This window comes from Euprymna scolopes, chromosome 7 (assembly GCF_053919585.1).
Source record: "Euprymna scolopes isolate OS-2025 chromosome 7, ASM5391958v1, whole genome shotgun sequence".
Classification (NCBI taxonomy): Eukaryota; Metazoa; Mollusca; class Cephalopoda; order Sepiida; family Sepiolidae; genus Euprymna; species Euprymna scolopes.
In genome coordinates, this window is record NC_136488.1 from 142,622,377 (window position 1) to 142,638,815 (window position 16,439).

At 34.3% G+C, this 16,439-nt stretch overlaps 1 protein-coding gene across 3 annotated transcripts in view; it reads left to right on the forward strand.

The window, feature by feature from the left end:
- LOC145280011 (protein HGV2-like) overlaps window positions 1-16,439 on the forward strand; it is a 48,599-nt gene that overhangs the window by 28,908 nt on the left and 3,252 nt on the right. Inside the window, exons 10-15 of one of the 3 annotated variants that reach the window (XR_013868524.1) lie at window positions 47-88; window positions 4,616-4,698; window positions 4,794-4,871; window positions 5,113-5,232; window positions 6,164-6,797; window positions 8,165-8,257. Coding sequence is in view for 2 of the 3 variants with exons in the window: in XM_080131641.1 (XP_079987767.1) it covers window positions 47-88; window positions 4,616-4,698; window positions 4,794-4,871; window positions 5,113-5,232; window positions 6,164-6,205; window positions 9,199-9,336 (503 nt within the window). In the remaining variant the exon portion in view is untranslated. Of the gene's footprint in view, window positions 1-46; window positions 89-4,615; window positions 4,699-4,793; window positions 4,872-5,112; window positions 5,233-6,163; window positions 6,798-8,164; window positions 8,258-9,198; window positions 9,337-16,439 lie in introns of those variants that run through there. The other 2 variants (XM_080131641.1, XM_080131642.1) reach the window with 2 other exon arrangements.

A 16,439-nucleotide genomic window follows, 5' to 3' on the forward strand; every position in this document is an offset into this window, starting at 1 on the left:
TGGACTTTGTTTTGGTTTCTGAACATTATTTTTAATTTTCCTTCAGATAAATTAAACAAAATTATTGAATCCAAGAAAGAAAGCAAAGGTAAGAAAGCTTTTTATATTTATAAGACTTGGTAAGGATAAACTTTTAGAACCATAGTATTGAACAAGTTAAAACTTTATATACGAAAACTCTTGAGGAAACTCAAATGTTTGGATATTTGATGCTAACGGTTTTTTTTTTTTTTTTTTTTTTTTTTTTTGAAACTGACGTTATAGGGAAACTTAAAAAAAATATGGAAAAATCAAGTTATTTTCTCGTCGCACATGTTCCCTTTGTGGGGAAAATAATCTTTGTTCATGAACTGGCTGGTCTCAAATTTTCCGGTTCAGAAATATCATTTTAGGATCGGTCACAGGGTTTTGTCGAGTATAAGTGATGTTTTATGTGAATTCAGTTTTTACTTTCTCTTGAACACCCAGCATTTACCAGAAATCAATGAGGACCTCTGCACTAAAAACTCAATATTCTGATTCCAGATTATCAATTTGTCTGGAATTGCCTCTTAAAATACACAACAAAATCTAATTTCCCTATGCTGAAAGTAAAATCACAAACTGATCAAATAGTTTGTTTTTTAAGAAAATTGTAATTTGTATCTTGCAAGTTTTAAATGGAATCCCACACCCTCACCCCCACCAAAAAGATGGTGATATGGTTACTCTATTTTTAAACATTTATTTAAAAATAAAAGTGGTTGATAAATTTGAATTTTTGGAAAATATTTTGGTTTTGTCATGAATGTGCAACATAGAAATTTTCTTGATATATGGAATTCTGGTCCAAAACCATTAAAACTTTGCATTTTTTTTGTAGTTAACAAAATTTGAAAGATGGGAGATCAACCAGATTTAAGAAAACCAGGTCATAAGTTCTCGTTCACACTTAATATAAAAGATAGAAAGGGCTTGCTTTATAAGGTATTTATCCAATATCGTATTGCTTACTTTATAAGATAATTTTTTTTTTTTTTTTTTTTTTTTTTTTTTTCTTGGAAAAAAATCCAGCAGTGCTCAATTATAAGGAAAATCAGAAAATAAGAGCGTATTGTTTTGCTTACAGAAAATTTAGATAAGTCATCGGTTTTGTTCGCACGAAAAATTAGATTGGATTCTTAGATTCGTTCTAAGGGAAATAACTCCTACATTTTCAGAGAAAAGTTTTCCCCCTTAACCGTGAAATGGTTCCTGGGATTCTCGTCACAGCAACGAGAATAGGACGAGAGGCGGGAGTCTGCGATTGTCACAATGCAGGAATGAACGTCGTTCTTCGTAGCAGACATTCCTAATTCAATCTGTTCCATCTGAGTATATATTTTTATATAATCGTTATGTTAACAATCAATAAACGTTAACCATTGTTTTTGCCTCTCCATCGATGTGATTCATTACCATTTTTTTTTTTTTTTTTTTTTTTTTTTTTTTATACTGTTATGAAGGATTCCATTTCCCCACGTCATAACTGGTTTCAAACTCTATAATTAGGGACCGTTTTAGATGCTCATATCGAGCTCTTTTCAGCTGATACTAATCTTTTATAACCGGAAGTGGAAACCTATTACAAGTTCATGTAAACTCTCGTTTTGTGAAATAACCCTCTGAAATTAAAATTAAAGGAAGTGTGTGTGTTTGTGTATAATACATGAGATATATACTGTATGGGGGGGGGTAAACTAAAGGATAAGCAAAATAAAAAAAAAAGTTGCCCAGGTGTTTAAAGATGTTAAAAAAAAAAAAAAAAAAAAAAAAAAAAAAAAAAAAAATTGGTCGGGAGGCGAGATTGAACCTGGAACCCTTGATGCGGAGATGAAACAAAAGCCAACCACTTAACCGTCTAGGCCAGGAGTAAAAGAAATTGATTAGAGTGTTAAGTTAAGGCTTATAAAGCGAGTGAAAGGCTTGTTTGACAGATAGCCGCTAAATTAGGTCATCACGGGGGCGTTACGGGATGACGTAGCAGTATTTTATTTAATGCAGGACAGCTTTTAGGGGTTGGTTTACTTTGTTTCAATGCGGGCAGTTTTTGCTTTCCCAAGATGATGGAAGGAAATTGGCTCCCCATTTAAAGGGGATTGTCCAGATTGAATAGCAATTGTCTGATATAAGGAGTTTAACCCCACATTGATCAAAGCTGATTGCTTGTGGACGTTCCCGGCGCGATGCCGAGAACAGTAGGTATTTATTTGGGGAACCACTGAGAAAATTAGGCACAAGGCCGTTTTTAATGTGGAGAGGGGGAGGGAAAAAGGGGACCAGCTCCCGATGAGTGGGAAATGTGAGCTGGATAGTGACAACTGGTATGAAGGGTTGCCCCTACATTGACCAAGGTCTGATATGTGGGGTTACCACCACATATGGTCTTTGCTTGCAGTATCTGTCGGAACAGATACTACACTTTGATCTATATATATATAGAGCGCTATATATATATATATATATATATATAGCTGTGTACATATAGCTATGTATGTATATATTAGCTGCGTATGTTTTTGTTTTTACATGGTGGTCACCACTTATCAAGGCCCGGAAGCCAATAAGGGTTATTGCAAGTACAGTACGTTAGTGTGGACATTTAATGAAGTGTTTACTTAAGAGGGCGGTTCATTAGGAATTTGTTTACGTTGGACTTGAATGTCTTCAAGTTGTAGTCAGGTGGGATGCAGGCAGACGGAACAGTTCCACAGGCGTGCAGTTCTAAGAAAGAAGCTTATTTTTTCATGGAATCCACGTTTTGATTTAGACAGATAAAGAGTGGGGGAAATTTTTCAATGGATTCAGCTAGACTGGTGTTTTTCGTGAAAGATTGGCGAGGGGGGCCAGAGATTGGAGTTCAGACCAGCTCCTGCCATGGAAATAACGATAAAACAAGGATAGGCTCGCAACGTCTCTTCTGTGGGAGAGAGGTTGCAGGGTAGAGAAAAGGGCATCACCCACTAAGCCACAAAGTCTATTTTGTACTGTCAAGGCAGGATAGGCTGTTTTTAGCAGCTCCTGCCCAGATATGGCAGCAGTATTCCATCCTTGGACGCACTTGGCTTTTATATAGATAGAGAATTGCATCAGTAGTGAGATATCTACTGCAGCGGTAGAAGGATCCCACCATCTTTCCAGCGACCCTGGCAACAGACTTGATGTACGTGTTCCATTTCAGATCAAGAGTAAAGGTCAAGCCCAGAAGCTTGTCAAAACACGGGGCCTCTCCCAGAGGAGAGCCATCCATCCCAATTGATGCCAGATGGGGATCAGAGCGTTGATGTAAACATAGGAGTTTGGTTTTAGATGCCTTAACCAAGGAAAGTAACCAGCCAAGTCTTCCCCCACCCACTAAACCACGCACTCTAGATCAGAGATAATAGATAATAGATCTTGCCAAAATGTTAAACTAATGAATCCGTCAAATTTTTTTATGCTCGACCAAACAGCACCCTTTATTTTTTTTATATATAACATTTCAGTTAGATATGATACACCTGAAGGTTGTTGATTCTTGGCCTTTTGGTCAAGATCAAAGTGTAGTATCTGTTGTTCAGATGCTGCACTTCCATTTCTTGTTCTCTTTCGGTGGAGGAGAAATCCTTCATGACTGAGACAATTTTTATTTTTGTACCTTTTCTCCACGTTAAAAAACGACCCTGGTGTCTAACTCCGTCCCGTGGGGAGGCATAGTAAATAGGTACATCAACTAAAGTGTGAAAACTGTACTTAACAGTCCAATGAATCTAAATACTTTTTTTTTTTTTTTTTTTTTTTTTCTTTTACTCCCTAAATTAACCCAACCCCTTATTAATGCAACCTGGATAGTAATAAGGAAAATTTTGACTGGAACGTTTAACATCACGACACCAGCAACTCCAGATAGCTTTGCAGGCTGCGACGACTTAAAACAAGGGAATCTAAATTCATCTGAGCTTACTTGAAACTGATAACATTTGAATATTAATACAATAAAATCAATTGTTTTTGGAGAATTGTAGGGGGGAGTTTTTGGTTTTTGTTAGGACAGATGAGAACCTGGGGTCAAGGTTTCAAAGTTTGCTTGGTGTGAGAAACCTTAATGGAAAGTTAATTAATATGCACAATTGATTTGGTCAATCTGAGTTTGATTCTGACAATGCAAAGGCTGATGGGCTGAATGAGACTTCAAACTGTTAGCCCCTACCCTCCTAACTATAAGATGAGATCGTCCATAACTGCAGTCATTGGTTTTTCTTCTGGCAAAGATCAAGGTATATTTGTTCTTGGCATCTCTGCAACATCTGACCTATGACAATACAAAGTTTGCAAATTTATTTAATGAATAGCTTCCAAGACTAAAGGTGTCTAGTTTAGTTATGTGTGCATGTATATATTAAAAATCTTGCCTTCTTAATAAGGCTATAACAGTATATTCTTTTCCTTGTTTTGATTCTCAGGTATATATCCATTGATATCTTATGTTTTTATGTAGTGATTGTCAGGTATATACTGGAGTCAAAACGATGAAAAGAATATGCTGACATTTGTCCTGGGACGGGTATTCTACTTGTGTATATATAACACTTGTAAACATGTTTTTTTCTCATTTTAGTTGCTGATGATATTGATGCTGTTTATAATGCACAAGTAGAAATTAAAGAATTGCAGGAAGTGATTCCTGATATGAAACAAAAGGTAATTTTTTTTATTTTTTTTTTTTTTTCCTTGGGTGGGGGAGGGGGTCAATTTAATCTTGTTTCTATAGTTAATATTTTGATATTATCTTTTAGATAACGGATACGATTGAAGAGAAAAAGACAGTCGCAGAATTGAAACTCATGGCAAAGAAAGAAGCCGAAGAGAAATTAGTATGTTTGTTTTTTTTGTTTTTTTTTAACTGTTTGACTTTCCAGGAAATATACTGTATTTTATCTTGGTGATAAAAGTTAAATTAATCTTTCTAAATGTAAATGCTAGCGTTTGTTGATTCAACAATACAAAACATTTTCCTATACGAAAATAAATTTCGAGAATCCTGTATTTGATTAGAATTTAACTTTTAAATATTTGAATTTTATTATGTAATTTTTTTTTTCTTTCCCTTAATAGTCAGAAGGTCCCTTACCTGGACCATCAGGATTTGATGCGATGAGCCGCATGTCTGGCCTCCCAGCCAGTCTTGGCACTACATCAACTGGTTTTGGTAGTGCTGATGCTGGTAAAGCACAGGTTGGTCTCATGCACTTTTTTTTTTTTTTTTGTTGCAACCTATCAATTAAAAATAACTGCAAAAAATATTTGATCTTAACTTTCCTATCTAAATTTACCATAAAATAATCCTTTTTTTTCTAAATCATTTTAATTAGAATTCAACATCTGAGAACAATACCATCACTCCAACTAAGAAAATCAAATTTTACAACCATGTCCAATGGTTTTAGTCTCCCATATTTAAAAGGGAGAAAAATCGGTTTTGTAATAGTTGCAGAAAAAACTAAAAATTTAATTTGGAACCATAGCAAGTTTTAATCTCCCCTCCAAGGTTAGAGGTCTGGGGAAATATATGGTACTTGTACAGTTTAATCAAGACATTAAAAAAAATATGAAAATATTAAAATTTAAATTTGTACGTATCCATTAATGGAATGAAGTTCTCAGAAAAAAAAAAATTTCACTGGATTTCAAGTAGCTTTGTTTTTCCTTAGGAAGAAAAGCTAGTATTAAAGATGGAGTGTCGGTGCTTTAAATTGATTTATCTCCCTGTGGTATGTTAAGATTCCCAGATGGCTGTCATAAAAACGTTTTTCTGCTGTAAAAAACTACTCTATCAAATTAAGTGAAATTATTTTAATCTTCAGTCAAAAACGTACAATATAACCCTTTTTGATATTTTCATTTTTATCTTGATTTAAACTACAAGTGCCAAATATGTAAGTTGAAAATAGCTTGAAATATAAACTTGAAAGTGTATCCTGAATATTTTTCAGTTATTTTTGTGTCCTGCAACTTATTCAGCAAATATTAAAAATAAAGTTTATTTGAACACTGCAGTATCAAAGATGAATTATTGAATGTCAGCATTTCTATGAAGGTTAGTGGCTTAAAACTTTAGATTTGTTATTTGAAATAACTATTAATATTGAAATGTCTTTCGTTTTAGCATGTGAAGACCACTGATATTTCTCATTTGATTCGAAGAAAGGTAAGTCGAATGCCTTTTCATTGATAAAATTCACAGGATCCAAGAATAATTATCGATTTTAATGTCTTCTACTTGGAAGAAAATCTGCTTGTTCTATTTATTTATTTATCCCCCCCCTCCCCCTGCCTGCTTTGAATCTTGCAAAGTGACTACAAACATGAAAAATTCTTTGGAACTCTGTAATGCTTCTACATATTGGTAATGAATGCTTACAAAATTGTTTTGATCTGAAGTTTCTTGTGAATGCTATTTCCGTACTCTTCCTCTTAGCTAATATAGGAGCCTGCTTTACCTCTCTGAGCTTATCCTGAATCCAAATTTTAAAAATATTGATAGGAATCAGATTTTTTTTTTCTTTCCCTTCCACACTGATTTAATTGGTAATTGTTTCTCTTGTCTCGTTAGTCGGCTAACATGCTTCCTAACTTCCGGCGTAGTGCTACCGGAAGCGGTTACAAGGTAAATCGGTTCCTTCACTTTTGCTTTATAGCAGAGATTTTCAACTGGGGTTTTGCGGAACCTTAGGGTTCCATCAGTACATCCCAAGGGTTCCGCAATCTCTAGAACAAATAAACCAAATGTTAAATTGGTCGTTTCCCCCCCCCTCCCCCCGATTTATCTGAGTGACCGGTTTTCAGTGGCATGTGTCCGTTAGTCCAAACAATTGTCAGATAACCGTCCATTAGTTTTTTCCTGAAATTCTGCCACATATCGTATTTCATTAAATAGATGTGCACAGTAAAAATTCTTTGCAAAAATTCCCCACAAGTTTTGCCCCATAACTTTTGATTGCTCCCTTAGATTTTTCTGAAACTTGGCCAAAATGTGAAGCATATTAATGTAAATCCAGTAGGGGTGACTCTGGCAAAATTCTGATTTGCATTCCCGGGGACTTTGTGCTAAAAACACCCCCCTCTTCTCCCCTCCCCCCCTTCCATATTTCTTAAACTTAATGTCTGACTATAATAGTGGTTTTTCACGGTCAACTTAAATATACATGTCTTAAGGCCTGAAACTGCACCATTATCCATTTACACTGCGATTCGGCATCCCCAAAATGGCCAAAAATTACTTTTATTCATCCATTACATTTTCCTGAAACTTGGCCAAAATGTGGAGGCCATTGTTAATATAAATTCAGTATGGGTGACCTTGGCAAAATTCTGATTTGCACCCTCTGGGACTTTTAGGGCAAAGCATGCCTTTTTGGAGCTCTTTTTTCATATTACTCAAAAACTTGATATGCATGTCTATATAGTGTTTTTCCATGGTGCTGAATTCAAATATATATGGCTTAAGGTGTGAAACTGTATTGTTTGTCCATTTTCACTGTGATCTTGCGTCCCCGGAGCTCAAAAGGGGTTACAAATGCCCCAAAACTAAAAAATGACTTACCTCATAATTTTTGCACCATCCATTAGTTTTCTGAAACTTGGCAAAAATGTGAAGGCAACGTTGGCCCTTCACACATCTCGCATTCATTTCTTCAAAGTCTATATTTAAATGCTACATTTGAAAAATTTGTCTTGTAACTATTAGGTTTGCTTTTATATATTATATAATCAACGCCAAAAGAATTGCACTAAAAATAAGAGTATTTGTTTCATTTTAATTTTTAAATGCTGTTTTTGCATAAGACAAATTATTGCATAGGGGTTCCATGAGTCTGAATGTTGCCATAGGGTTCCGTTCCAGCAAAAAGGTTTGTGAAGCAGTTTATTGACATATAAAAAGAACATTAAAAAATATAGATAAAATAATTAGTCTTTATTGGCACTTTTAATAACGAAATCCAAATGAGTTTATTTGAAATTTTATATATTTATGAAAGTATCAAAATATTGAAATTAAAGTAGGCATATGAGAGAAAAAGCAAAGTTACTGATTTTCCTTGTGGCCACTTCCAGTAATATTATGCCCAAAAATTAGAAAGTAAGGTACTTGTACAGTTTAATCAAGACATTAAAAAATGAAAATATTAAAGTTTAAATTGTATCTGTTATGGAATGAAGTTCTCCGAGAGAGAGAGAGAGAAAAAAAAAAAAAAAAAAATTCACTTGATTTCAAGTTTTTGTTTTACAGTGAAAAAACAATTTATGATGCCGAGCAAAAGGATGGATTTTTAGGAAGAAAAGCTAGTAATAAAGATGTGAGGGAGTCTGTGCTTGACTGGAGTTATCTCCCTGTGGCTTTTTTAAACTCCAAACAAAAATTAACAAATCCAAGATGTCTGCCTTTATCGCGCTCTCAAAATGTTTTTCTGCCATAAAACAACTACTTAATCAAATTAAGTGAAAAAAATTTTCAGAGATCTTCAGTTCAAAATGGATACGTACAATATAACTTTTTATAAATGTCTTGATTAAACTGTACAAGTGCCGGAAGTAAGTTAGCTGATTATGAACCCCCTTGCATTTAGTTATAATAGCTTGTTGGATAGAAAATGTTTTATTTACTCCCCTCCCCTTTCTAGTCGCTTACATAGTATGAGGACACGGATGAAAATTGCATTCTAAGTAAAAATTCAACGTGCTTATATACTAATTGTAAAAAGTATAAAAAAAATTATGTATTTTTAATTTTTAAAAATATCAAGTATTTGTATTTTCCAATTAACCATTCATAAGAATGGAAATCTCAAAGTATGGGGAGGTAAGTCTGTTAAAATTAATTGAATGATGGATTGGCAAAATATAAAAAAAAATTTTTACGTTGCCTAATTGTGTTGTCAGATCTACAACACATTTGAATATTTTTGAGTTAACTAATCTTAACCAAATTTCTAACTTGCTGAAAAAAAAAAATGAATTCTAATGAATTTCTTTCAATAACGTGTTACATAATTTAACCTGTTTTGCTCATTCGGACGAGGTACTTATCCCTTTCTTCCCTGCCACATGTAGAGTTGTTAAAGTTTTGCTTCTGTCTAGTTGTCTTTCTAATAGCCATTCTTCACCTTTTTATGACTAATTTCTGGTTCGCTCTGTTATCAGCGTAAACCTGAAGCAGCTGAAGAATCTACAGAAAAAAAACAGAAGTCTGAAAGCGGGAGCTGTACGAGCAGTGAGTCGGCCAAGACAAAAGAGACAGATACCAGCAATGGCCCACTGTCCTCTACACAACATACGAAGGTAGTTTAAATGTTATTGATAGACTTCTTCCCTCTTGTTTCGCTTGAGATCCTTTCTGCCTTTTTTTTTCCTTTATGAACTCCTCCTCCTCCTCCCTCCCCCCTCTCTGACAACCACACTTGTTAGAAATTTTGTGTACCTTGTCTGGATGCGAATTATTTTAATAACATGCGACTTGGGTTTTCTAATCATAAATGCCGGTTTGCTGAAAATCTAACTGTTCACTTGGTATTGTCTCGATATGTTGCTGGTAGTTAATTGAAAATGGTTGTTTACATTTTTTTTGTTCTTGAAAAAATTAATATGGTGTAACTCGGATATGAGAGCCATATATTGAAAAACGGACATAAGGGAGATTTTTCTCTGGTTCCAAATTAGAGCCCGTGTTAAAGTACAGGGTAATCCGGATATAAGGTGTGTATCCCCCCCCCCCCCAAAAAAAAGGGCTCTTATATCCGGGTTTCACTATTTGAAATGAGGCTAAAAAAAGTTAGAAAAACTCTACACTGTTATCTTAAACTAAACTACTTTATAAAAGTTTTAAAACTTGGATCTTGAATTTTGTTGGCATTTAGGATATAACGAAGTAAAAAACTCAATTTTTTTTTTTTTTTTTTTTTTTTTTTTTTTTTAAATCACAATATTAAATTTCAACTAAAACCCAGGTCTACTTATGCTGCAACAAAGGAGCATATCCAAAAATTATGAAAAATGATAGAAAATAATGGGAAAAGTTTTCAAACTCGACTAGAAGTTGGCCTGTTTCAGAAATAATTGCCTCCTTTGGTAGCTGTCTTCCAAAATTTTAAATTCCTACCTTATGAGATTTCATGATTTTCGGATATGTTCATTACTCATGACAATTAAGTAGATGATAACATGTGGTTTTGAAATTCAATATTTGGATTTTTACAATGAAAATGAAGCACCACTTCTAATTTTATTTTCTTAAAAATTTTTATCTACTAAGCTGTTTAATATTTTTAATCTGAATTGCTTTTTCCTGTATTTTAAAGTTAAAACCAAAAGTTGTTAACTTAAATTGCAAAACTTAACTTTAAAAACAACTCTATTCTTTGAGAATAGAATTTGATGTACTAAGTGTCTTCGATGAAACTTAACTGAAATCTTTAAAATATAAAATTTTAAACTTTAAATTTTTCAGAAACAAAATGTAATTTTATTATTCTAATTTTATGAACCTAACAATTTTTTTTGTAACCCAGTTGAATCGAAAAATTTCATGGTCATAAGACTCTGGAATATTTAACTGTTATTGAAACTAATTTGAGTGTATTAACTTAACGTTGATTTCTACAACTCAAACCTTGACTCGTATATCGTGTACATATCCGCAAGATTGTAAGGATTAAATCACTGTATTGACAAAATTAAAAATCCAGATATGAATGCTTTGCTAATATGCTCATTTCCTACTCTTGCACTTCAACTTTTCTCCCCTGCTTGTCCATCTTCAACCTCTGCATTTTTGTGTATGCTTGCTTTCTACTCTTGCACAACACCACGTGTGCCATTGCTGTTTCAACTCCTACCTCTTATTTATAAATGCCTGGTCTTTGTAATGCATGTCCTGATTTTCGAATAAATTCTTTGAAATGAAAATAATCTATGCATTTTATGTATAGATATCCTTGTTTAATCCTTAGTTTTCATATATATATATATATGTCATGAGATGGTACCAACATTTTAGCAGATGGCAATCTTTAAATCTCTACTTGTTTATCTTTTAAAAACGCATGTGTGTTTTTTTTTGTAAATGTGAAGATACACTTGGAGGGGGGGGGTCTATAGATTTTAGTTTGTTAGATTAGTTATATCTAGCAATCTCTGGTTTGATGACCACTAGTCTCCTATATTCAATAGGGTTAGTAAGGAGCTTTGTGCATCCTCATCATTGGCATTTGTTGACTAGGCTATACAATGTGATTTGTCCGCATTTGGAATAAGGGTCTCTAGTTTCTTCTGGAGTTAGCAAGGTGTTCGATTCTCTTCAGCAGCTACAATGTTGTGCCATCAGATATATACTGCGTATTCCCTGCCGTGACTCTGCTTCCTCTGGAGTATATGATCTGCTGTCTACTTGCTGGAATGCAGCAGTTGCTCCTGTTCCTTACAGATTGTTTCATAGTTCTTGCCTCACTACAATGTTTAAATACCGCTTTGGGCTACGACTGAACAGTTCAAACTTGTGATGATATACATTCAATTAGACCCTCTACATAATCACATTGATGTTTGCTCAGGTTTACCTGCCATCTCCTTTTGCATTATTCTGCAGTCCTGACCATGCTGCCTTGGAATTGTGTATGAACATGTATCCTGGTCACAATTTCGGATTTCTGTATTGGCTAACTATCATGATGTCCCATGATTTTATGCATTCCCTAATTAGCATAGTTTGTCTATTGCTAAGTTTTATGACCATGGTTTAAAGAAAAAATTTAAACAAAACAAACCCGGCAAGCTAGTAAGTCTCATCCCTTTACAGTAGAGATCTCTAGGTGCAAGAAAGCCTTTTACTCCAATAGTTTCTTCCCCAGAACTGCAGGTCTTTGGAACTCCCTTCCGGGATTCTGCTTTCCCAACTGTACTGATATGCAGAAGTTCAAGTGTAATGTGGGTATAACATCTTTCTACTCATCTCCCTTCATAATGACCCTGCTAATTAAGTCCCTGATAGTAGCCCCCTGCTTCAGTGGCACTGTGCCTTGTTTGGGGTGAAAATTGAATTTTAAAAAAAAAAAAAAATCATTACTACCAACAATAAACTTTTAAACAAATTAAATCTGTTTTGACAAGTTCAGATTTTAAGATTTGTCCCACCTTACATCAAAATTTGTAGACCTGGAACATCCGAAGTGATTCTATTGTCTGTTTCTCCTTTATCCTAAGCACTAACTAGTCTAATATTCATTCAATGACAGTTTCTTTTTGTTAGTTTGTCGGCCAGCCTCCAGTTATTTTTCTAACCCAGTGACACCTTTCATCTTATTCAATATTTTGTCCAATGTAACCCGACCTTTAGATGAATGTTCTCTCCTGCCCCCTCCCCTTTCTCTGGTAAAGCATAAGTGAGAGGGCAATATATTAAAAAAATATTTAGCATTTATATTTGTTTTTTAAATGACTTTCAAAAAGTAAACGATGGGGTGTATTTTTGATTTTTGTTTCTAAAGTTTTAGAAGTAAAACTTGACTGCCAACAGTATTGTAAAATACTGCGAAAGATTTTAAGCAGCAATTTTTAATTTAAAACTAATATTCTTGTAAAAATATGTAGTCTATTCCGAAGATTAATTTCTGGCATTTAAATATAATGGAAGGAGGTGGTTGGTTATTTTTGATGCATCTAAAACCAAGCTGCTTCTCTCTCTACATCATCACTGCTCTGATCCCCATCTGGCATCAGTTGAAATGAATGGCTCTCATCTTGGAAAGGCTCATTTTGACAAGCTTCTGGGCTTGACCTTTACTCCTGATCTGAAATGGAACATATACATCAAATCCGTTGCCAAGGTCGCTGGAAAAATGGTAGGATCCTTCTACTGCTCTGTTAGATATCTCTCTGCTGATGCAATTCTCTACCTATATAGAAGTCGGGTACGTCCAAAGATGAGTATTGTTGCCATATCTGAGCAGGAGCTGCTAGAAAGACCTTATCCTGCCTTGATAGTTCAGTCATTATTTTCATGGCAAATGCTCATCTGGACTCCAATCTGTGGTCCCTCCTTTGCCAAACTTTCACAGTTTGTCTAGTGGAAACCACTATCAATAATTTCTCTACTCTTTATCTGTATCTAAACATAGATTCCACAAACAAAGCTTTCCTAAAACTGAACATCTGCGAAACTCTTCTGTTTGCCTGCTGTCCCGCTGACTACAATTTGGTTATCTTAGAGTCCAACGTAAACAACTTCTAGATGAATCGTCTCCTTAAATAATCCAATTTACCAAATTTCCACTAACAATTACGATATTATCCCATTGACTACTGTTCACTCATTAACCATTATCCTCAAGTAGAGTCCAGGCCTTGATAAGTGGTGACTGAGAGGGGGAGCATTACACATGCTGTAATCCAGAGGTCCAATTTTCAGACTTAACAAATTCAATTAGGCTGTATTTTGGTAAAGCATTAACTGCAGTCTTCCAAGTGGTCTAATCTGTCTGGTTTATCAGCATAGACATGGGACTTTACATATCCACAAAGAAAATAGGGTTAAATTGCAATAACAAGGCAATATGTCCATTTTGTGGAATTATTCATTCATCAAATGTTTCTCTCAGTAAATTGATTGTATTGTTTGTAAACGCTGCTCCGGTGTCTCTAATGAGGAATTGCCAAATCAAGCTGGACTTTAACGATAGTTGCCAAATTTGCACTTGAAGAAAATAGATGCCAATTTAAAGTTTGCATTTTAGCTTTTTGAAAGTAATTTAAAACAAATATAAAAAGCTATATATTACTTTTATGATTATTTATAAATACCTACAGACACTAGGGCTTCATCCTTCTGGGAATCATCAGTGCAGGGTGTCACGATTAACACCAGTTGAGATATATATATATATATATATATATATATATATATATATATATATATATATATACACACACACTGAGCATTACCCCTAGAGTTTTCTGCTGATATTCATGCAAGAAAGAGCCTTCTCATAAGTGGAACTTTGCTGGTCTGTATTTTTAATATATAGAAATCTATATACATACAGGGCAGTGAAAGAAAGAAAAAAATTATTCAGTCGAATTCCCCAACAAGTTTTAAGAAAAAAACGTAGCTTTATCCTTGTCGGTGGTTTCGTAAATACATCAGCGATATTTTGGTCTGATGATATAATTCAAAATAATGGATTCCTTTTTTATCTCGTTTTTTATGAAATGGTATTTTATATCTATATGCTTAGATCTTTGGTTGATTATCGTGTTCTGTGCTAAGACTATACTGGCTTGATTATCACAATTACTACGGGGCTTGTAATTAATTCTGGCTCTAAAATAGTCTTCAGGATATTTTTATGGTAGTGCTTCCTGGGTCGTGTGTGTGATCGCGATAAATTCTGCTTCACACGTAGAGAGAGATACAATCTGTTGCTTTTTAGATTTCCATGAAATAATAAGCCCACTTTCTGAGAGTCGTAAACAATATCCAGATACTCTTGCGATCTTCGTTGTTTGCCCAGTCTGAATCCAAAAAACCTAATTTTAGGGGATTTCTTGATTTTCTAAATACTAACTTCTGTTCTTTAGTTGCTTTTAAATAACGTAGGACTTGTTTAGCTCTGTTTAAATCCTTCATTGTCGGTCGTGATAATTTTTGTGACAGTTTTGTTACTGTATAGCATATAGGGCCTGGTTGCAGTCATTAAATATATAAGACTACCTATAATTTCGCAATATTGTGTCATTTATTTCAGATTCTGTGTATATTTTTATTAATATCATTTTCGACCGGTGTAGAGCGTTTCTTGCACTCTCCCATTCCAAATTTTAATAGTATTTTGTCGATGTATCTCGATTGAGTCATCGTAACGAGTCCTTTGCTTTGAGTAAATTCTATCCCCAGAAACCAGGATATTTTGCCAAGATCTGTCATTTTGAATCTTTTACTTAATTTGTTCTTAACATCAGTTAACATTGTCACAATTTGATGCGATTAAAATATCATTGACCCACAAAACCAAAATCAGTAGTTTATCGTCTTTGTGTTGGGTATATAAACAGGGGTCTACAGCACATTGTCTAAATTGTTTAATATAATCATGAAATACTGTGTTCCAATACTGAGCACTCTGCTTTAGACCATATAATGACTTAAGTCGCCACACGCTATTTTTATTTTTCATTATAAATCCTTCTGGAGGGGTAATATAAATTCCAGTCTATTGGGGCATTCAAATAAGGATTTTTTTACATCCATTTGATGGATGTTTAGGTCATATTGTGATGCGACTTGCAGTAAAATTCTGATTGTCGTTAGGTTTGTGGTCGATGAAAACGTAGAAAAGTACTCTTTACCATAAATCTGAGAACATCCCTTAGCAACAAATCTTGCTTTGTACTGTTCTACGCCTGATGCTGCACTCTTTTTTGTAAAGACCCATCTGGTAGAAATAACATGTTTATCTCTTGGGAGAGGCATTACCGTATAGGTTATCATTTTCGGTTAAGGCATCTATTTCTTCATGGCAATTTTCCATTCATCACAATGTTCTGAATTAATTGCTTTGTTGAAGCTTTTTGCCGCATTTTCCATTGAATAGCAATAGTCGATTTGATAATCTTTTATATTGTCGACCACAAAAAAATCAGGTCGTCTTCTATTTCTTTTGGGATATCTTTCGACTTTATCATCATCATGGACACTCTCGTCTCCGTCATTTTTATTGTTTTCATTTGTTCTAATTATTTGAGGTAATATAATTTCATCCTCTTCATATGACGGGTTTTCGTCTATAAAATTAAACGTGTCTGAATTTTACACCGGATTCTTATTTTATTTTTTTTCAGGAAAAAATATTAAATTGGCTGGACTGCTTTTATCGTATCCAAGAAATAAATCTGTCAGCTTTAATATTCAATTTACTCTTTTTCTCTATATATGTGAAGCAAGTTGAACCAAATATATGCACTCTGCTTAAATTTGGTTTTTACCGCAGAAAGATTCATATGGAGTTTTAGAGTGTTTTGTTAAAACACCTGTTGCGTATATAAGCTGCCGCCATAAGTGCATACGTCCAGAGGTTTTTTAGGGAGTTTTGATTCAATGAGTAGGCATTTTGCCATTTCAAAAAGTGTCCGCCACGCACATTCAGCAGTCCCGTTTTGGTGTGGCGATCTAGGAGCTGATGTTTCATGCCTGATATGATGGTTAATTAGTAAAAGTCCAGTCTTTATTGGTGGATTCCGTACCGTTGTCAGAGCGAATACACTTGACTTCACCGTAGGGGGCCATGTCGGCTAGATATTTTTTAGTTGCTAGCAGGGTATCAGATTTGTTCTTTAAAAAGTAAACCATTATTAAACCTGAATGGTCATCTACAAAATTCAACACATATCTATAA